We start from the raw sequence: 22,105 nt of genomic DNA, 5'->3' as shown, positions 1-22,105 counted from the left end.
GCAAGAGGGTGCAAAGACCGGCTCCCCTTAGCCGAAATCCTCACTAGCTCAATAGTCCTTAACCAGGCTGGGCCATCCCTTCTTCGACTTGTGGTGTTTCCATAGGAGAATTTTAAGAGGGGTCAATGGGTGGTGGCAGTCCCTAGCGGGATGCGGGGGTCTATCGAGCGCTGCCTGCTCACCCCCACCCCGAGACATTGCGGGTCCGCGGGAGCGCTGAAGTCGCGTGATGCTAAACCCCCGTTTGACGCGCGTGATGGCAGTCAGTTATAACCACGGTGCCCATCTGGGGGTTGTGGGTTTTTATGGTGGTCCTGCCCGTTTGCTCGGTTTCTATTCTATCCTTGCGGCCACGAAGACTCGACCGGGCTGGGCGAGCCAAGCCGTGCTCTCCTACCTCCTCCTCCGGCGCCGGGAGCGGAGGCTGCGGGCAGGGCTTAAGTGGCTATTCATCTCCAGGTCCTTGAGGAAGAATAAAATCTGGTTTTCTATTCCCTGTAGTACCTGCACTGGCTCTTCAGCGCTGAGAGCAAGAGAAACCGCCTTTTGTCCATCGAGTGTTTGTGAGTAAGAGGCAGGCAAACCCAGAGGGACTGGGGGTTTTTTTGGGAGGATAATTATTGTTACTTAGGTCCTAAACTCGTGTTTGGATTTTTATTTGTGTTTTATTTTTAAATAGTTTTTCTATTTCAGCAGCAATGCACGTGCACATCTAAAATTTATCTGTGCAAAGCTTTGTTGTTGAGTCAAGTCCCATTCTTTTTAGCCTACATCAAAAAAAAATTTTTTTTTATAAATTAAACAAGTGAAACCTCTTAAGTTAAATTCAAAATGTTAAATCTTTAATGCAATACTCTGTTATACCATGAACTAAAAATACATTGAAGGGATATATCTTTGCTGCTGCAAAGCAAAGTCACAGCAGTGCAGAGGCAGAAGTTGCTGGTGATGTACTGGGAGCCTGTACAGGGAACCACCGACGTCAGGGTCATCATCTGCAGATGCAGGGAGAGACTGAAATTTAAAAAAAAAATTTAAAAAATCAGTTTATTAGTGGAGATTTTTGAAAGTGAGAGAGTTTTTTCTTATTCCACTGACTAAAAAAAAAAAAAAAAAAAGATGTGAGGCTGAGATCTGCTACCTGTAAAGTTTTGGAGGGAACAGAAGGCAGAAATAATCCGCTTATTTCACTAGGTACAGATAGGTGTTTCCAGTGTTTAATACATCAGCTTCAAATATAAAACGTTCCGATTATCTTACTTTTCTTCTTTATGAATCCAGTGCACTGCAGATTGCATTTAACGAATTTTAATTAAATTCCAATTCCCATCCATATATAGCTTTATACCAATCATTTAATAAGTTTTTGCAAAGTACCAAATAGAAAATGTCTGCCATTATTTTCTAAATAAAAAGTAAAAGCGCTGATCGAGTTCTTTGTTAAATGCATATAGCTGTAACCTGTGCTCTTGCCTAATAGAAGGTTTTACCAAACTTAGAGGAGAGGCTAAATTTTAAATCGCAAACTGATATGTTTTAGTGATTGCCAACAAATGAGAAGCTAATAACTATAATTGCAAAACCAGATTAAAATACCGAATTTCACTTTTCCCCATTGTTCCTGCAAAGTCTTAACAAAAACATGCAGCTGAAATATTCCTGATTAAAGCAAGTTTCTACTGGCTGCGTCCTTGGAGCTGAGGCCCAGCTGCACATTCTTTCACTTGGGTGCCTGAAAAGGAAAACAAAATAATAATTTTTTATTTCTTTTTTTTAGTCTTTTATGTTTAGGGATGCCATGGGAAAATATTTCTCACAAAGGACTGCATAACCTCTCCTTTGCTGACTGTTTCTGTCCCTTCTGAGTGCGTTTTGAGATGATGGGAACGATCAAATGTTGTAGTTATTGGAGCGATAGGAAGGGACCTTCTTCCCCCTTGTTTTGTTTTGAAAAAGTGCTCCATGTGCTTTGAGCAAGTCTTGCCCCAAACTAGTTATTTTGCAAAATCAAAAATACAAGCTGTTCTCTTGGTTTTTCCTCTGTGTAAGAAGAACGAGCCCAGAAGGCGGCTTTTATTCAAGCTCAGTGCTTCAGTCCTTCTCGAAGTGGACCTGGTGGTGGTAGCTGTAGTACCCCTGGGAGAGGTTATGAAGACTTTCCCACTGTTGCGTTGGCTGCAAATCTTTTCTTCTTTCATGAGCTGATTTCTGTGCGCTGAGGTTGTTCTTACGGCGGGGTGTTACTACTCTGAATGCTTTCTTTTAGGTGACCCAGCTTTCTTCTCCAAGAGATAGTCCCTACCTAGCCCAAGCCCAGGATTCCCCCTGTCACTGGCCAGAGCCTTATAGCGGGGCTCTGTCCACCTTTTGCTCTTTGTAAAGCCTCTCTTCTTGAGGGAGTCGCTGCAAGATAGCTTTATGCCTACACTGTGTTGACAGACGAACACCGGATGGTTATAACCACTGCCATGGCTTCATTGTTGGAGACCCCTTGATCCTCTCTCTCGTTCCAGTCATCTGTTCTTTCTCATCCCGGTTCCAAAGACTGGGGGAGATGTGCTGGCTTTGGGGGAGCAGGAAGCTAACCTCCCTGCTCCCCAGAAGCAATGGGAAAAAGCCCTCCTACATGTTGGTTTTACATGAGACCGGTCAAGGATCCAGCTGTCACGGGTCTTTGCCATGGTTTTTCTAACACCTCAACTGTATTTGAAAAATGTGTTTGAAGACAGAAGCATGAGTAGAAGTCAAGTGAAGATAAACCTCTGCTACTCTCTGCTCTGAAGCCCTGATGTACTGTCGAAAGGAGAGATGGTGTTAAGCAACTAAAAGAACCCCAACTGTTTCCTTCTGACCACAGTACACCTACGAGCCTCCAGCCAATGTGGATGGAAGAGTGTGGGTCTCCAGGCTGGGTTGCAGAGACCGAAGCGTGTGTGCATGCTCCTTGTCCAGCAAAGCTTCACTGCAGGAATTATTTATAATGTTTGTGCCAGACATTGGTGTTTGATTTTTGTGAGGCGTGTGTCTATATACCATGAGAACAACCCTTCTTACCTTCCACACAAAAAATGGTCTTGTTCCCTCTCCATCTCAACATAGGTAATTGGGTTGTCGAGCTTTTACTGGAGTTATGGGAAGTCTTCTTTACCTCTTGTGCTAACCTTCCTCCACAACATACTCTGTCTTAGCCACAAAAATGCTGTCTGGGCCTGTAATTAAAGCAGCCGTTATCTTCCGGCTTCCTAATGTCCTTATGCAACATGTTGTCACCAACAGCATCTTCAGTTGTAGGTTGCGCTGTCCTTCTTTGCAGATCTTTTCATCCTCTTTCTTGGCTTCAAGCTTCTTGACCTTGGGTCTAGAGCTCTGCTCCATCCTTTTGTTCTTTCAGTTCTTCCCATCTCTGTTTTACTCTCATCTTTGTGCCTTTTCTGTTCTTCTCTTTCTGCCTTACCTGACAAAACACCCACCAGTGCCTTTCCCACCTTGAAATTGCCCTTTGGTCCAAAGTGCTGTAGGTGGCTGACCTGTGTTGTCTGTACCTGAGTTGCTTTGTCACCTCCTTGAACAGTGTGTGGGTTGGGGGCCGTCTTTATGCTAAGGCAGGAGAGACGCAGCACAGTGTCACTCCGTGCTGGAGAGGACCAAGAGGCTGCCAGATGGCAGAGTGCAGTGGTGCATGGAGATCCTCGTGTCGATCAAAATGAGCAGTGTAACCATGTCAGCCCCGCAGTAAGGCAGGGTTGATTTAATTTGGCCCCGGCATCATGCTGACATAGTTGCATGGGATTCATTTCTGCTTGTCGCTAGTTTGCACTGTGAACTGTTGCATTGGGTGGACCTGCTGGACGTGGTTTTTCTTCTGCCGGGTTGTCTTCATCCTCATCTGGAGATACCTGGACTGATCACTTCCACTTCCCAGAGTGTTTCCTTCTGAATCAGCAGACTTGTAAATCCATCATTTTTCCATTGCTGGTAACAGAATCTGGAAAAAAACTCTTGTTCTCCAGCTTGCCTTCCCCAACGCTACTGTCTTGATGTTCTTCAAGAATGCAACACATTTCCATTTGGTCTTTTAGCATCTAGTATACTTGTAGGAGCTTAGTGCTCCATGCTTTTACAAAGTAAGCTTAGCAGCCTGGCTTTTCCATGAGTTTCACAGGAAACTAAAGGCAACACCAGCTCTGTTGACAAACAGACCTGTGGACATGCTCGGTGCTGGATCCTGACCCTGCGCTGGACAGTAAGCAGAAGTGTCCCCTGCCCCACATAGCTGGAATAAGTCTTTAAGCTTTGGGTTGAGTAGCTTTTGCTTAAGCCTTATTTCATAAAACTTGAATTGCAGGTTTGTGACTTTTTATCAACAGGATGGGATTTCTTTCATCTCACTTGATTTCTGATGACACGCTCGAGTCTTTTCTGGGAAAGACAAGGAGAATTGGTAAATCATTGGGACATTTGCCTAAAATGCTGCTTTCCATCCCAAGGTTTTTGGGAAGGTTGTTTTGCCTTTTTTTCTTTTTAACATAATTTCCCTGCAAGAATTTCAAAGGGATTTATGAAGTTGTTTCTTTCTAACTGGAAGTTTGTGCTGTTTAAAGAGTTTAGTCAAAACCATTCTATGATTCTGTGAAAACTTAAGGATGTTGTGTAGTGGGGTTTGTGTATCGGGGATCTATCGGTTTTCAAATACTGGTGGCCCCGCTACCCTGTCCTGGTATTTTTCTTCAGGAACAGAAGCCACTCCTGACTTGATTCCTGTAAACTCCATTGTGTCTTTCCTTTTTCAGCTCAGGTGCCACGTCCTTCTAGTGACAGGGAGGAGGAGAGGACAACCAGAGCCCTTGAGGCTGAAAGCTTATAGGCTACTTTGCAGACATGGATTTGGTCTGAAGGAGTCCCACCTGCTGTCAGTTGGGAATTCTCAGACTTCGTTTTCCCCTTCCATTGATTTTTCAAGACCCCTTCCTACAATCTTGAGCTGAAGCTCTGTGTCACCCTGAGCTTATCTCACTCTGGCCTCAGACACCTGAAACTTGGTTTCTTTTTTCTCCAGTGTTAACTGAACTGCCTTGCTTCTCACCCTCCAGCTACCTCCTGCAGCTGCAGATCTGAAAATGCTTTACAAAGGAGATAAAAAACATTAGTCCTATTTTGCAGATACCTGGGGTGACAGCAGCAGAGTGGCTTGTCCCAGGCCACCCAGGATGTCCAGTGTCAGTGGCAGGAGGAGCAGTAGAGACCTGGTCTTCCCAAGCCCTCATCCCAGTCCTCTCATCCCCATACACCCTACTTCCCATTTTTAATGGATTCAAAATTCCCGTTCCAACTGCGCAAGTCCTTCTTTGACATCTACAGAAATAGCTTGGCTTTTCAGTATACTGAGGTCGTTTTGGGAAGGTGGAAAGAAAGCGTAACTAAGGAGAGGAGCCCTTGCTAGGGAGTGCAGTGCCAGCAGCTCCCTCATCTCTGTTTGCAGGGGCTGTAGGTTTTGTTGACTTGGTCTCCATTTATCTCAGAGTTATGTGAGGAACCCCATAATCAAGTCCTATATGGACATCCACTCTGATCCCTGATGGGCTTAACAAGCCAACTGGGGACTTTGGCCATGCTAGAGGATATGGCCAGTATTTAGGAACAAATTACATGGGTAGCTTGATGACGAAGTTGGCTAGCCTATCATCAGTTTGCTTCAAACCTGTTGGAAACGTTAGGACTAAATGGAAGCGTGCGTACCTGGGGTGGGACTAAAGAAATAACCCAATTTGTGGTCTCGCAGCAGGAGGGTGAATTTCTGGAGAGGAGCTTTGATCGTAGCCGCAGCTATTTCTGTCTTTGGATAAGGCGTAATTGAGCTGGTTGTGGTGCCCTTTTCGGGGTGACTTCCCGAAGGGGAGACCTTCCAAACAGGCAGAGCCGGAGCCGCCCCTGACACGACCGGGTGGCAAGAGCCGCTATTGCAGAATGGGTGTCATAGGTTTCCTGGGCTAAATCCCACCTCGTGGGCTCCCCATTTTCCCTGCTCCTGACCCTGCCGGGACGCCGGGCGCCACAATCCTCACCCACCCCTGAGACGCTCCAACCTTCCCCCCCTGGGAAAGCTCTGCTAATGCTGTCCATCACGAAGAGCTCTAATCCGCTCTTTATTCAGCACCTTGATGAATTTAAGGCTGCACACGGAGAGTATCCCGTTAGAAGCGTGACTCCCTGGCTCGGCGTACCACGACCCGCCGGGCCGTCGCTCATCGGGGTTTCTGAACCGAATTCAATACTGGAAGTTTTCATGGCGCTTGCGAGAAGAAGCCGAGTCTTTGGTGTTGAGTGGCTTGCAAATAGACGGGCTGGCTAACGCCTGCTCTTCCTAATTGCAATGCAGTGCAAAGAAATTATTAGGAAGATATTAACCATATAATATTTTGGCAGGGTGCTGGGTGGCAGTCATCATTTCTGCTGCTACAGTATGTTTAAAAAAAAAAAATTAAAAAAAAAGGACAATAAAGTAGGCTTTTTTGTTGGAAAAGAAGATTTCATGTTATCTGTGTTTGCAGGCTTTCTGGCTCATATGCTGGAGGAATCCTTGCTGCGGGGGTGTTTTCATTTTCTCGTCTAACATGGCAGTGGTCCATCGCGGCGGAGGTTTTTAGCTTAAACAATCTGTTTGTGGGGCTGCTGATGGCTCTCACCGCGCATTTTGAGGAGGCATCCACTGCAAGAGAGAGATCAAAGGTAAAACATCTCAAGCAAAGTGAATAGTTCTTTTTTTTCCAATTATTTAGCACGCGTCTGTTTAAGTTCCTATTCATTTAGTGTTGATTTAGTTTTATTTAAATAAAGAAGGCCAAATTTTGGGACTGGGGTCAGTACCGGTGCTGGGTGATGTCAGTCCCTGCCCTACCTGGATGTTTAACAGTGCCAAACATTGAAAAACCTGTCTGCTTTGCTTGAGGGTTGAGAGTTGAGTTGGGACCTGTTGGATGGGTTTGGGGTTGGTTTGTTTAATACACACAGGGTGGAATCAGGAAAAGCACAATAATTTTCAGCTAAACGTTTTAGTGCAAAGTTTGGTTTCGTGCATCAAAGACTCAAACTAGGCTGTGGGTGTTCAAGTTTTTGTTTTCAGGACTGCTGTTTTGCCTTGGGGTAAATAGATATATTTTATGGAAAACTTCATCTAGTCAGAAACCCAGGTTTCTACTGAAAAAACAGAAATGACCAAATTTTCGATCAGTTCTTTTGAAATTAAACGTGCCCCTAAAATAATGGCATTGTTAAATACAGAGACTTTAAATTCCATGCTATATTCTCTACTTTATAAACAGACTAGGCAGCCAAGTGATATTTTTACTCAGCAGTCTTGTTCTTTCTACTTCTGTTTGCCTGAACATCTGATCTCTTCTCTTCCAACTGACTTGCCTGCTGTGACTCCTGTAAATTGTGTGAATAAAAGGATTTTTGTCAGGCTAGGCTAGAATTTCAGAAGTCTGCAGTGGTAGTTTACTCAGCTTCCCGGGTTCTCAAATAACATGTTTTATCAGTGGTTATAGAGACCTTGTTTCACCATTTTTATTTTTTGTTATTTCCTGATGAGTACTGTCCCAAGATCCCTTCAACCTGAACTCCACAAAGATGGAGTTGGGCATTTTCCAACCTGCTTCCATGTTTCATGTGCCCAATTTCCAATGGGATTTTCAGGAGCAGTTAAGGAGCTTGTTTCAATGTTTTTTGGGTGTCTGGCATCCCATGCCTTGAAGAAGCCAGGCAGCCAACAGCAAGCTCACACAGCGCTTTTCATAAATCAGATGGTTGTGCAAACATCTTCAGGGGCTTGCTTGGAGTTCATCAATATACTTGAAAAATTACTGAAGTTTTTCTGGGTCCCGCAGGGCAGCTCTGAAGCCCACAAGTGTTTTTCAGAAGTTATGGCAGGTGTTTCCATGGCCAGGCAGCCTTCAACGTTGGTTGCTGGTCAATTAAAAATTACCAGGTGATCCCATCACCACACCAAGGCAAGACTTTGCATCTCGCACGCCATCGTCACCGGTGACAGAAATAGTAGAGACGATGCTCTGATGATAGATGGAAGGTGAAGATGGGTTGTCGGCTCCTGTCCAACAATGTCTGTGGGACTCTGGTGGCTTTTTGCCCCCTGAGGAGCTGCCCTGGGGCATGGTGTCAGGTCGTAACGTGGACCAAGTGATGGAGGAGGCAAATTCAGAGGAGGAGCAGTGGCCCTGCACGGTGCTGCCTAGTCTGGATATGTTACCCGTTTTATCAGAAAACTCTTTCAAAGATGCTCGAAAACGAGCTTTTAGACTAATGAGGGATATCGCATTTAATTCCCCTTTGCTCAGGAAGTTTGTGTAGCCCTCGCTTTAGCTCTCTGTGCCTGAAAAAGGGGTAAAAAATCATTCCTGTTATATAAAATGAGATCTCTGTACATAATGGCATTATTTTAGGGTATGGCTTTTGAAAAAATGACATCTTTTGAAGTTGACTGCTGGGCAGCCTCCCCTGTGCGGCAGGGGTTCAGGAATTGGACCCCGTCGCATCGTTCTGACATACGTGATGGTGCGACATAGGATCTCTGTATACATGGGGACATAGCTGTTCAGCTGGACACTTCTTAAAGAATGTTTTCTGTTAAACAACTGAAATCTCCCTGTAAATAATCAAAACCAGCCTGTATTACACTTGACTGGTGCTCACCGATGTCTTTGCCTTTCTCCTGTAAGCGTGCTGACGCCCTTTTGATCTCTGGATGTTTTTTGCAAACTGTAAGGAATAATTGTGAAGGTGTTTGGTTTTGTTTTTTTCCCCCCTTTCAGGTCTCTAAACTTGGTGCCTTTTGCTGTGGGCTCAGTTTGTGCAATCAGCACACAATAGTGCTTTATATCGCTTGTATTGTGCCTTGGGTTCTCTCCCGGCTTTTCAGAAAGACGGTATGTATTTTGCTGACCCGTGCCTCTGTTTTTGTAAGGCAGCGAGTAATTCTTCTTTCCAAGCACTTGTGCCGCTTTTATGTTGATGTACGAACAGTGACAGTCAATGGTTTGTCTAAACTAGTCGGTCAGAACCCTCTGAAGCTACGGTCCGTCAGTCTGACACCAGAGCTGACAGCGATGATGATTCAGAGGCTTTGCTCACACCAGCAACCTGTGACCTGCCCCGTGTCCTGGCACAGCAGCGCTCTGCCCCACCTGCTAGCAGATACCCCATACGCAACTACGAGACCGATACTCGGAGCTAAAAGCTGCTCAGCATGTAGGAAGTAAGAGCACGTTCAGTGACCGAGCAAACGGGGAAGCAGGTGAATATATCTGTTGGTGAGAAGTCACAGGCATGCGCAGTCTGGCCACGGCTTCTCCTGGCTGAGGGCACTGGCTTTCTCATGCCATCAACTCATTCGGAGATGAGTTTCGGTATGTTGATTCCACAATGAAAGCTGTGTCTGCTGGTTGCAGAGCATCTTGCGACTGCTGTCGATAGTTGAAGGCGCAGCCCGAATAAGCAGCGCAGCAGTAAGGGTGCAGATCCTTGTCTCTAGGGGTGAGTCCTCTTCAGCATCTCCTTGGGACGTGCCTCCAGCTCTGGCACAGCCAGGACTTGTGAGTCCTACGAGAGATCAGCTCTTGGGTGAGGAGCGCCTGGCTCGTGCCAGCTGGACAAGACCAAAGGAAGGCTGACCTTCGGTGAAACAGCGAGCCCCTGATCTGGTCAAGTATGTCCCTTTCGTCTCCTACCAGAGATCCCATGCTCAAGATGTCCCTCCTTCTACACCTCTTCTATTAAGCTTGCTAGTTGTGTAAGAAGGTGAAAACACCTTTTTACATGCCTGGCTTGTGAAAGTGATATGCATCCGTCTGGATGAGGCTCCCAGATGACGTTCAGGGGCCCTGCGATGCTCTTGTCTTCGGCAGGGGATCTTCTGTGAGTCAGCACATCAGGCTGGATGTAGACGTGTTGCAGAAATTCTACTTTACCCTGAAACCAGCAGGGCAGATGCTCTCATCACTTTGCGTGTGGCCCTGAGAAGGCTCCGTCTGCTCCCCCCCCAGCTCTCTTTCGCAGCTGACAGTTGGGCAGGTTTCTGCTTGGCCGGTCCTACCTGTATTTTTCTACCCTCGACCTGATAAATCAGGTGTGGTCCTGGGTAATGGCGCAGGGTATAACTAAACCTGGAGTGATGCATGCAAGCTGCGAGAGATAAGATGCAACTCAGACAATCTTGATCCAAAATCTGTTCGATGTCTCCAGCAAACCCCTTTCTGACTATGTATTTCCTTCAACAAAATGATGTTTCACTTCTGCGATTTATTTGTACTCTTTAAAGCCTGGTTTTGGTTTCTTTTTTTAATCGGGGAGGTCCAGAGACACCTCTGTGATTTTCAGCAAGGACAAACCTGTGCCAATAATAATATTCCCGGGAAATACTTTAGACAGCCCGGTAGTGCCTGCTGTAGAAAACCACCTGATAAGAAGGATATTTGATGGAAAACAGTGCCTTCTTCAGTAAAAAAGAGCCAGCTTGCTTCTGAAGGAACTGTGGCCACCACCGTTACCAAGCTACTTTTTCTGCTCTGTAGAGCATTGCTCTGAATGGTGCCTCTTCCCCATAACCCCAACTGCAGAAGAAGTGCTTTGATTGACAGGGCAGTGGCTAACGATAAAGCAAGCGTGCAATATTCTAGGGTGGGATTTTCCAAAGCACTTAAAGGAGTTAGGCACAGAAGTCCCTTTGAAAGTCTTGTCTTCCTGACCCCTTAGGCAGTCTTGAAAATCCCACCCCAAAAGTTGGCCTATCCAATTTAGCCAGTGTAATCGCGATAAAGTAAATGGCAAAACTGACTCCTGATGATGGTGATGATGTGTGTAGTTGTACTAGAGCAGCGGGGTTTATTTATTTAATTTTTTTTTTTGCCAGATGGAATACCAGCCAACTCTTAATCGCTGCAAAGTGGGTTATCTCAGCCTTGCAGTGCTTCAGCCATCTATGCATGTCATGCCATGATTTAAATGTGAAAGATGCAATGAGTATGATACTCATGAGTCCTAGCTAATATTATTTGCTTCACTTAAATTTCACCCTGCCATGCAAAGGAGATCAGTTTGATGCAGTTTCCTAGTAATCCACAAAATCATAAGGTTTAACATAGCATTTTGTAGGGACTTACTATAAATTGAGAGATCAGCTCTGTGTAAATATATTTGATGTTTTTCTTTATCTGTTCTTGAAGTTCCAGCATGATTAAACTAAAATAAACATTGTTATGCAATATGACATATTTTGGTGCAGGAATTGTCCCTAGGCCATTTGCTGAAGTTGGGTTTATGCTTCTTGGCTGGTTTGCTGCCTTATCTCTATCTGCCGGCTTCGTCCTACCTCAATCAAGCCCGTTGGACATGGGGAGACCAGACGACTTTTCAAGGATTTTTGACCCACTTTCTCAGGGAAGAATATGGGACGTTCAATCTGGTAAATAAGGGTCATTTTCTAAATTACTTTCTTTTAACTTATGCAATAGCAGAACCTTTCCATTCGTGAGGATTAATGGCTTGCAGGGGAAGAAATTGAAAATGGTTTCTTTTTTAAATAATTATTTCTGATTTTGACCTTCTGATCTGTCAGGTTTCCTGGGAGTGGATCACATGGCTGGGAAAGCAAAGAAATAATTCTCTTTGCCTTTATGGGGTGAGCTGTATTATTTACTGGGAGCTGTACAGGTGTCTCATATTTATAAGATCCCAGAGAGCAACCTGTGCTAGAGGGAGATGGTGACATCAGTTTTGTGTTTTTCTTGTTTTCAGACATAATTGTCTTATTTTTTTAATTTTAAACTCAGCTATTTAAGGAGGTCGCAAGCAGTTCGTTGTACTTTTTTAAAAGATTCCTTTTAACTTACTAATACTGAGTTGCAATGAATGGTGGGTTTGGGGGGTGTCTCAGAATCCTCAGATCTGAGTTATTGACTGGTCTGTGCTCTTGCAGAGGGAGGGAAGGAGGTAGCGCATGGTTGCTTGCAGAGCGTGGGGTTTGCATCTGGCTCCTTGAGCCCTGACTTAGATGTTTGGCTCCGGCCACCCAAGGAAAGCAAGTGCCCGGCACCCTTCTGTCCTTCCTGCTTCAGAGGGCTGGGGAATCGCACCACTGGGAGGGGGGAAAGGAGAAAAAGGCATGGTTTACATAGCGTGTCAATCCTTGGGGTCCTGAAGCCCCACGTCCTCAGAAATGAAGCCCCATGTGTGCAGCAGCCGCATCCGGCCGGTGTGATGCGGCGAGCACCGTTGACATTCCATTACATCCTTCTCGGGAAGCCGGGTGGCTGTAGGATGTGAAGCAAAAGACTTGATAATTCCTATTGCTGCCACTTAATCTTTCTGAAACTCCTACAGAGATAAGATCCATCCTCTGAAGGACTTCTGAGATTTCCCCTGTTGTCCTATTCCCAGCCGTCTCCTGAGAATGAGACTCGGTTGGGCAGCGCGATACCAAGGCATGCAAATCCCTTAACTCCTTTCTCCATCAAATGCGATGAATTCAAGTTGATGTTCAGGAGGCTTAGGGATGGACTGTGTGTAATCCTGTACTACAAATCACATTTACGACGAACTTGTCTGAAGCAGGAGCAATAAATGCAGCAAAATCTAAGCGTTTGGTCCCGACGCCAGTTGGGCTAATGCCAGAGTCCTGCCTGGATGGACAGACAGCCCTTGCGACCCACGGCTCCATTTTAAAGGCAGGCAGGGTGAAAAAAAAAACAACAAAACAACAGAGAAAAGACTCAGGAGAGGGTTCCACCTGTAAGTCGAGGATCAGAAATGTCATCTCCTGCAAGGGATGTGTCTGGGGGCAGAAGGTGTCAGGTGCCAGCAAGGTGGGGCTTTGCCAGAAACAGGGAGGTGGCAGTGGTGCTTCAGGAGCTGTGGGCTGGCTCTCCATCCTCTAAGACTTCTTGTTGGTGTTTTTTTTAAATTAAATCTTGAATGCAATTAACTATTCCATTTTTGTGGAGATTAAATATTCCTTCCAGATGTCCTGCATCCATTTACCTTATCTGTTATCTGGTAGCCACTGCTTTTCCAACAAGCACCTACGAAGGTAATTCCTCACCTCCACCGAGCAGGTCTTCTTTCCCAGACTCATGTCATGGATTGCAGTCTCTGCAATAAAAATTCTCGTGTATCTCATATAAACCTCACACAGCTCTGCCTCCGTCAGGGCAGAGGGGACAGGGGCGAGTCTGGTAAGCAAGCAGGAATTGAGGCCCACGTGCTTGTCTCAGCTTGTGGGGAGATGTCCCAGAAAATAAATGCACTGTGTGGATATAGGACAAGAGGAAATGGCCTCAAGTTGTGCCAGGGGAAGTTTAAATTGGATATTAGGAAAAAATTCTTCACTGAAAGGGTTATCAAACATCAGAACAGGCTACCCAGGAAAGCAATTGAGTCACCATCCCTGGAGGTATTTAAAAGACGTGTAGATGTGGTGCTTAGGGACGTGGTTTAGTGGTGGACTCGGCAGGGTTAGCTTTACGGTTGGACTCGATGATCTTAAAGGTCTTTTCCAACCTGAATGATTCTATGATGTAGTGGAAATCATAGCTAAACCATATGATGTGCTGAAGTCACAGGGTAATGGATTGGTAGCACCTTGAAGAAATGCTTATCCAGGTGGTAAACCCTGCACAGTGGCATAATGGAAAACAGGAATGTGGGAGAAAACCTTGCCATGAAGGTTTGAATAGAGTTTGCTGTCTTTTTGATCGTTTAAGCCATTCCTGTTCCCTGTGGCCACCTTGGTGTACCACCTGGAGGAGTTTTGAGGAGCCCTGTGCGCTCAGGGCTCTGCAAAACAGAAAACGGAAAGACTTCTTGCCCCAGTGACATGGCAATCGATGTGTGGGTTTCTCAGGGGTTTTCTTTCTTTGTTATCTAGGCCAAGTCCGAGACAGGATCCAGCATGAGAGAGATGCTGCTGTGAGTAAAATCTTCACTGTGCCTTTTAGTGGAGAGAAACCTGTTGATGCTGCTGTCATTTTGGCCAAAGAGGTTCCTGTCCTGCCTGTCCTTGGCTTGGTCCAGAGCTGGGGCTGTGTGCATCCGGCGCAGGGACAGCATGCATGAACGTCCGTCTGTCATCTCCATTGAAGGAAAAATGCTGGATCTCCCTCCCCAGTCATTTTCCATTCAAAATCCTGATACGTAAACTGAGCTTGTTCCCATTTCTGGGAGACTTAATCACAGCAGAGTGCGACTGTTATGTTGTGCTTATTCCTTGTTTCTCTTGACACTTTAATTGAGTGCAAGGGACGATGTGGGGATGACGCATCCATGCATTAATTTCTCCGCAGTTTTCAGCTGGCACAGATGAAGTCGGAGCTCTCCCTTCCCGTCCTCGCCCTGGCACTTGTGGCTTGTGTGAGCACAGCACTGCCGTAAGTTGGAGGAGAGCGTTTGCTCCGACGTGCGCTTTCTTGCTGGCTGCATGGGCGGCTTGCTTTGCCTTCTGCTTGCTGCTGCAAAAATTTCAGCAATTGGCTGTGGTCGTCTATTAATTAAAAGCAAAATATTCCCGGTAACCCTGTGGCAAGGGTTGTGTAGATGGCAAGCTTAAAACTCTTGAAATCCTGAGGGGTTTGTGCTTTGAAAACAGAAGTTTCATAAATTGCAAAGGTAAAGAAAGGCTCATTGGCTCCTTGTTTTAAATGCATTTAGGTATGCAGAGAGAGAGTTGTTTTTCAAGCGCGCGTAACTTTTGTCTCCTTTTTCATCATGCCGCTAGAGTGCTACATTTATTTTTTTTTTTATAGGACAAAGCAGCAGAAATCACCCGTGATCTGGCTCTTCACCGGAATGCTCTGTCTTTATTCCCTTTTCTTTGCTTGGAGAGCAAATTTGGATATTACAAAACCTCTGTTTCTGGGCGTGGTAAGTTCCACTCCAAAAACCGCTCTGGCGCATAAATTTTTGGAAGAAGCCTTAAAACCACCTAACCAGGAGCAGGTGGTTGCCTTGAAGCTGCGTAAGGTGCAAAAATACAGCTATTTATTCTGTTTCCTTATAGCTGGGGAAACGGAAATGGGGATCCCTGGGATTTTTTCGTTTCCTAGGTGGAGCGATTCTGGCTGCAGAGCAGCGCCGTGGTGGCTGTGCTGGCGGGGCTGGGGCTGGCCGTGCTCGCCTCCGTCGGAAGCGCCGTGCTGGAGGGCAGCCGGGCACCGCCGTGGCTGGAGTGGCTTTCCGCTCTTGCTCTCGTCGCTTCTCAAGTTTGGGCAAATTACAGGTAACGAATCCCCCCCCCCCGGGGGGGCACGTGTCTTGTCGCAGCCTCGCGGGGCTGCGGGATGCCGTGCAGTCGGGGTGCTGCTGTAACGTACCCCCCCCCCCCACCCCCCAGCCCTGCTCCTGGGGGTTTTGTCCTTGGCTTGAAGTGGGAGAGGCAGTTTTGACATCCCACCTGAGCGTGCGTGGTCACAGCCTGCAGGACGCCCTTGTTTGATCGCCCTCAAAACCACGAAACGCTTAACACCAGGCTGTCTGCGGGGGTGTCGTGTAGGTTGAAGGAAGAAAACTCTGTAGATACGTAAACTTCTAATGAAAGAAACTCATAAATCTCTGCATTATGCCCTAAGAAGGTTTGCAGAATTCATTTGACCTGAACAGTCACCTTTTCCTTCCCTCACTTTGCTTCTGCAAACCTTGTGCCCTGGCATTTTTTCTTAATTTTTTCCCATTTCGAAGACTTAGATCTGTAATGTAGGTCTTCCTTATTCCATAACCATGCTGAAGACTCTCCAGTGGCTCGGGTAGGAATCAGCGTAGTAGTAGGGATGCTCAGGTAGAGGTTGACCAACTGGTGAAGTGTAGAACACGCAGAACTTCATATTTGGGAATCCTTCCTTTGCATACATCTTTTCCCATGTCCTGAGCAATGCCATGGAGTGTCCTCTTCTGGAGTCTGTACCTGGAGTGTGTGCACACACGACTGTGTAACAAAAAGAATTTAATCTCAGGTAATGTAAAGCTACTTCTACCTGACGGTACAAATACTTGGCTTTTTAATCTTTAATTAAAAGGGTGGGGAGGATTTCATATACTTTATAGAACCATCCTTGTGCTGGCACTTCCAGCTCCAACTAGTAAGTCTCTAGGTTTAGCCCAAGAAAAAATCAGAATTAAGGTGAAGGCGTGCAATGAGTGTGTATTTTGGCAAAACTCGAGTGGCTTGTGTCTCTGGTGCTGATTTCTGGGGGACTGTAGTCTAAATGCTTCATTTCTGTATCTTGGTTTCTCCGGATATGGAGATGATGATTTTCAGCAAGATCTGACCAAGGCAAAGGACTTCACCTATTGCATAAAATTGTTCTGAAGATACGCAAAGCCATGCAAATACGTTTTTTTAAGATACTGTTTTTTATCTGTTCTCTTAAGTGTTTGTGATCAGAGCAACAATTATGTTGTCGATAAGTTTGCAAGGAATCTGCTGTCCTCTATGCCGATGGGTGCAGTGATCTTGCTAAGAGGAGACTTACCCGGGAATGCTCTTCGTTACCTTCATTATTGCGAAGGGATGAGGCCAGATATCACCTTGGTGGACCAGGAGGTAGGTTCAGAAAGTAATATTAAAAGAGGCAACAGACAGATTTAAAAAGCGGAAGCAAAAGTTCAGTTGTTCCTTTCTCTCCTCGAGGGGGTCTCTTTGTTCAAATAAAACTCGTGATGCAGAAAAAAATTGATTTTTTTTTTAAGGATTGTGGGTAGCTCTGGGATGGAGTGTGGTGTGCAAGCCCCATTCAAGCCCAAAAAGGCGACAGGGAGGTGACAGCCAGTAGAGAGAAGGGGAAGCCCAAGTTCTTCATCATGGCAGATACCCAGATGTGGCACAGGACTGGTGTTTGCCTTGCTGAGGAAGCTTTGTCCCTGCTGCTTTCTGCAGTTGCCCCCAAGTACAGATGTTGGGGCCGCAGAAGGCTTCTGGGAGCAGCCTGGAGGGCAGCAGGTCAGCAGTTGCCCCATGGGCGATGTGGCTTTGGGGTTGCTCCCAAGGACTTTACCATGCTGAGGCTCATTCCCTGCACCCCCTCTGTTATCTTGGTCCCCCAAAGGTAGTTTTGCAGATTTCTGCCTCTAGTTTTTTTACATTAAAACGGAGGCGCTGTGTGTCCCTGGGTGCTGTTTGCACTTTCTTTTTTTCCTGAGAAACGGGAGAAGAAAAATCCCCCTTACAGACGGGTACACCACCACTTCCACTGCCCCATCAGTCCTTGCGCTTGTTTGTGCAAGGGTTCGTGACTTGTTGAGAAACCCAAAACCCAACGCCTCATATTTAACCAACCCAAAACTTTGTTGTGTCTCTTCCCAGCATTTCCTTTGCCCCCTCAACAGGGAGGACCGCGTGCCTCTGATCAGAAACCACTGGTGACCTGGTCGATGGTGTGGTCCCAGGCAATTGCTGAAATGGGGGGTGACCTTACTGAGTCATTCCTCCTGCAGAAACCATTTTCTGCAGCTTTTGGATGTAAAATGGATGAAAACTTTGTTTCTTGTTTTAATTTTGCTTATATTTTTGGTGATAGATGATGACTTATGAATGGTATTTACCCAAGCTGGCAAAGCATTTACCTGGCGTTTATTTTCCTGGGAACCGGTGGAATCCTGTGGAAGGAGTATTACCCGATGGGACACTTGCTTTTAATCTCCATCGTTTCCTCCAAGTAAATAAACAGTAAGCATTTCTTTCATATGTAACGGCTTTCCTAAAATCTTCAACCTTTTTTTCTTGAAATTGTTTATGGAACAGCTTGGTACTGCATCCAAAAGACCAATTTTCTCCACTGACTTCCTCCCCAGTGGTGAGATTATTTTTGCAATTAAAGCAAATATCTATGCAGAAGTAACTCTATCTGGATATAATGTTGCTCGTTGTTTTGAGGTTGCTTTGGTTTTTAGGAAGGAAAAATAAGAAGGTGATCAACCGAGAGTATTTCCTGATTATTTTGTTGTTGTCGTTGATACAATTCATCACAAAAAAAGTAACATTCCCATGTACTCAAAATGATGATGGTTGGAGAGCAAATTGCTGCTGCTTCTCCTTCGTGAACATTGTGGCCAACTGATTAGCATAGAATGAATGTGTTCCAGGAATAATCATCATATAAAAATAGCTTAGTAAGAGTGGAGAAAGGATTAGATACTCACATGAATAAGAATAGCATCTGCATTTAGACTAGCCAGGGTGAGCCTTGTGAGTGTGGGTAGGCAGAAGAGCATTGCCAGGTGCCGTCCGGGAGAAACGGGCTTCTCCGACAGCTTCTGGCACGTTTGTGAGGTCCGACGTAGGGCAGAGGATGTGTCTCCTGTGCTGGTCACACAAGATGTGCCAGCTGGGGTATTCGCTCGCAGCGGGAGGGCTGTTTTGCAGACCGACCCGAGGACGTGCCCTTTCCGATGTGAAATGGTCCGGACAGGTATCCGTGCTGCAGAAAATGTGCTGCTTAAGACCTGTCTGCTGCACCGGTGCGGGGTGGGGTGGCCTGGGGTCTCTGGCATGGCCTCACGATTGCTCTCTCTGGGTTTTTTTTTGGCAGTAAGGAAGTGTTTGTCTGCATAGGTCTTCATGAAGGGGACTCGACCTGGAGAAGGAGCTATTCGCTCTGGCCATGGGGTACGTGTGAAAAGTTGGTTCCTTCCAACGTTGTCTTTGACCCAGAGGAGTGGATTCATCTTACAAGAAATCTCTATAACTGGACTGAAGACTACGGCAGGTACGAGACAGAGGTGACTCTGCTCCTTCCTGCTCATCGTTCCTCTGCCAGCAGCATAACCACATCCGTTGCAGTGTTAGAGAAATTAAACATGAGCCGTAATCATAGTATTTTGTGGTTTGGAATATATATTAAATATGCATGTGGTATTTTTATTAGTATTAAAACCAGAGAGGATGTTCCTAGTCAAATATCAGGTCCAATTCTGATCTTAAAACTTGATCAGGAGCCAAAAAACATTGAGGACTTGGAACATCCAAAGCTTTAAATGTCATAGACTGTACTGTGATGGATGGTAGAAAGCACCTCTCACTTTGAGGATAGCCAGGATGCTGTGAAACACCAGAGGCTCCTTCTATGGAGAGAGAGGAATAAAGTTTTATGAATGACTGAAGATCAGCTGAATTCCTTGCTGTCAGAGCCATAGGCTTCATGATGGGTTTTCTCCTGCCCGGGAGGTCTGTATCTGCCTGGGTTAGAAGGGCTGATTGCACGGTGGGCGAAACACGGTGACGTGGATCTGATGGCTGAATTTTATTCTCGTTCCCATTTAGTTTCAAGCCCTCTTCCTGGGAAGCTGTCGCCAACGAGGAGATGTGGCAAGCCAGGTGATGCTCCTTTGCTCCCTTCCAACAGCCGGTGGGCGATGCCAACTCACTGGCGTGGAAGTACACACCCAAGTGGGCAGCTTGGTGGTGCGTGGCCTCATTGGAGCTAAATGTGGAAGGAAAAGATTGGCAGAATGAGATGAAGGGTGCATGGCTTCTGGCACATCCTTCAGGAAAGTGGTGGTTTTGTTCACCAAAAGGTTCTGCTCAGAGTATCTCGAAGGAGCGGAGGGTAGTTTGGGCATAGGGTGAGAAAATATATCATGGAGAGAAATTTGTGTTGCTGACAATTAAATGGAGAAGCTGGTGTACTGTCCCATACAATGAAAGAGCTGTATGGACACGGTGAAGATGTGTGTAGCCACGTGATGCAAGCTGGTTACGTTAAGCGATTGTTATATGGAAGTTTTTCTTGTTTTCCTAGGATGAAAACAGCTTTCTTTATATTTGACCTTGCAGAAACTGCCAGCGTGACTGCAGAAATTAAATCACAACTTTACAGATTTGCATACAGTGTAAGTCATACATTTTGGTGGCTATGAATGATCCCTGCAGTCTTCATCCTTTTTTTTCTTTCTTCTTTTTTTTTTTCTTTAATGTCTCAACTCCATAGAAATACAGTGTTTCCATATAGGTTTGCAGCCCTATAATATGCATTCTCCCTCGTTCATCCAAACCACAGATTCAAAGAGATTTATTCAGGGATTTTATCCATTCCTACTTGCCCCCTCGGTCACGGAGGATGCCAAAAGCTAACCAGTCGATACCCTGCTTTTGCTATAATTATGTTGTCTGTGCTGGGCTCCAAACCCATGCCAAGAGCTTGCTTGTCCTGAAGTCCCCTCTATGCCCTTGTCCTCCCTGTCATTACACAGTCGTGCATCTGAGCCAGCAAGTGTAAAATCCGACAGTCGTATCACTGCAAATTAATTCTGCTGCATTTCACACCGAAGAATAACACGCATAAGCTGGTGTAGGTATCTCTGGAAATACTCGACTGCCCAAGATGCCAACAGATGCACAAAACGATCAGTGTGTGTCAGCAGAGAGGAGGAGTGTTTCATACCCCAGCAAAGAGTCAACAAACAGTTTCCTTTCATCTCCTGCCCATTTTACTGTGATTTTTGCTGTTCTGCAAAGTTCTTGGGCAGGTGAACTTTGAGCTTATGCATATTCCCACTCAAGTCAACGGGCTGCTTAAGTCCTGTGGAAGACGTCGGGATCTCCTGAAATACTGAGCCAATGTCTTTCCAGGCGTAGCAGTTAAATCTCTTTTTTCCCCCCAGGCTGGTGTACCACCTCTCTCGGGGAAGCGCATAACGTGCGGTGGGGTGATCACCGTCGTCTGTAATGTTTCTAAACAAACAGCTGCTGTAGGAAGGGACACGTGTCAGCCCCCCTTGGCTATCTGAGTCACGCTATTGCACGTCGCATGGCAAACACGGAGTGAGTTACAGAAATGCTCCGACTCTGGACTCAGACATCTAAATAGCATCTGTTCTTTTACGGACAGCTTTGAAGCACTGTTAAGAGCTGTTGGTCCCCTTCGTTCAATTAATTTGTCCTCCTCTTTTTTTTTTTTTTGTCCCTTTAACAGTCATACAAAGAAATTGTCAACTCTCATCCAAATCACCCAGTGAACTGGCACAAAAACTACGCCATCGCCTGTGAGAGGATGTTGCGTCTCCGTCGGGTGGATGTGGATCCCGAAGTGTTGCTCTCTGAAACTGTGAAACACTTTCTTCTGTACACCGAGAAAGCGGAGGACGATCCCCAGCGGCCGGATATTCTGCAGGCTGTGAAGCACCTGAAGAAAGAGCTGCAGGGGCTGAGGAAAATGAAAGAAGATCTGAGGCGGCGAGCTGGGTAGTGCCCGGTCCTCCACCCGCCTGCTGAAGTGCGGAAATTTTGAAGTCAGGACTTAAAATCTGAATTAGTCCTTGCCAACATGAGAATGGTTTTGAAAGGCGACAGAAGTGGCAGCAGAGAAGAAATCAAGCGTGATTGCCTCTGCAGGAACGTACTGTTGTTTGGTCTTTGATTGCTGTTGCCAAATGAACTGTTTGTATTGTTTTGCGTATGGGGAAAAAAGCTCATTGCTAAATAAAATACTGGGTTTCAAAAATGAGAGTTTTCTTTTAAAAGAAACCTGTGAATCTGTTGTACTGTGAAAATCTTTTTTCTTTTTTATGAAGGCAGCATCCTTTATAGATGCAAAAAATATATTTAGCCTTTAAATATTTCTTCTGTTACCGAGCCAAGATATTTTCTACAGCCATTTTTCTTTAGCTGTGGTGTGTCTGTGTGTTTTTATAGTCCCGGGGCAGGGTGGTTAGGTGGTTTCCATCAGGACAAGCACATGGGACGGTGCCCTTCGCTGGAGCGTGATTGTTCACTGTTCTTTTGCTGCGCCTGTGCCCCGGGGTGCTGCAGACACAATGTCCTGGCGTGGGATGGTGGGTAAGGACCCCCCACACACACTTTGTGGGGACAATTATTTTCATTACGCTGGGATTTTATGCTGGGATAGACTTTATTTCTCCTAGTTTTCCAAGATGGAGCAAGCAACTTGTTTTTTCCCTTGCAGAGCACCGTGACTAGGCAGCAGCGTGGCATCTCCTGCGCCGTGTCCGCCTGGGGTAGAGCGACCGTGGTGGTGAGGTCCTGCCCGAGGACGCGAGAGCAGCTCCCCTGGGACTCCGCTCTCCCCGTGGCTCTTGGCACCGGCGCTGTGGC

General features: G+C 46.0%; 1 protein-coding gene across 4 annotated transcripts in view; it reads left to right on the top strand.

The window, feature by feature from the left end:
* The window catches only part of TMEM260 (transmembrane protein 260), a 34,462-nt gene extending 12,968 nt beyond the window's left edge, over nucleotides 1–21,494 (top strand). For 3 of the 4 annotated variants that reach the window (XM_054827702.1, XM_054827705.1, XM_054827706.1), the window contains 13 exons: nucleotides 6,549–6,726; nucleotides 8,826–8,939; nucleotides 11,294–11,473; nucleotides 13,934–13,974; nucleotides 14,349–14,432; nucleotides 14,808–14,925; nucleotides 15,108–15,280; nucleotides 16,429–16,600; nucleotides 17,574–17,722; nucleotides 18,585–18,761; nucleotides 19,316–19,369; nucleotides 19,794–19,884; nucleotides 20,967–21,494. In XM_054827702.1, the coding sequence (XP_054683677.1) occupies nucleotides 6,549–6,726; nucleotides 8,826–8,939; nucleotides 11,294–11,473; nucleotides 13,934–13,974; nucleotides 14,349–14,432; nucleotides 14,808–14,925; nucleotides 15,108–15,280; nucleotides 16,429–16,600; nucleotides 17,574–17,722; nucleotides 18,585–18,761; nucleotides 19,316–19,369; nucleotides 19,794–19,884; nucleotides 20,967–21,239 (1,804 nt within the window). In that variant the 3' untranslated portion in view covers nucleotides 21,240–21,494. The remainder of the gene's footprint in view (nucleotides 1–6,548; nucleotides 6,727–8,825; nucleotides 8,940–11,293; nucleotides 11,474–13,933; nucleotides 13,975–14,348; nucleotides 14,433–14,807; nucleotides 14,926–15,107; nucleotides 15,281–16,428; nucleotides 16,601–17,573; nucleotides 17,723–18,584; nucleotides 18,762–19,315; nucleotides 19,370–19,793; nucleotides 19,885–20,966) is intronic. The other variant, XM_054827704.1, reaches the window with a different exon arrangement.
* Nucleotides 21,495–22,105: the final 611 nt, after the last annotated feature.

Source organism: Grus americana, chromosome 5, assembly GCF_028858705.1.
Source record: "Grus americana isolate bGruAme1 chromosome 5, bGruAme1.mat, whole genome shotgun sequence".
NCBI classification, from domain to species: Eukaryota; Metazoa; Chordata; class Aves; order Gruiformes; family Gruidae; genus Grus; species Grus americana.
This window is presented reverse-complemented; position numbering and strand designations above follow the sequence as displayed.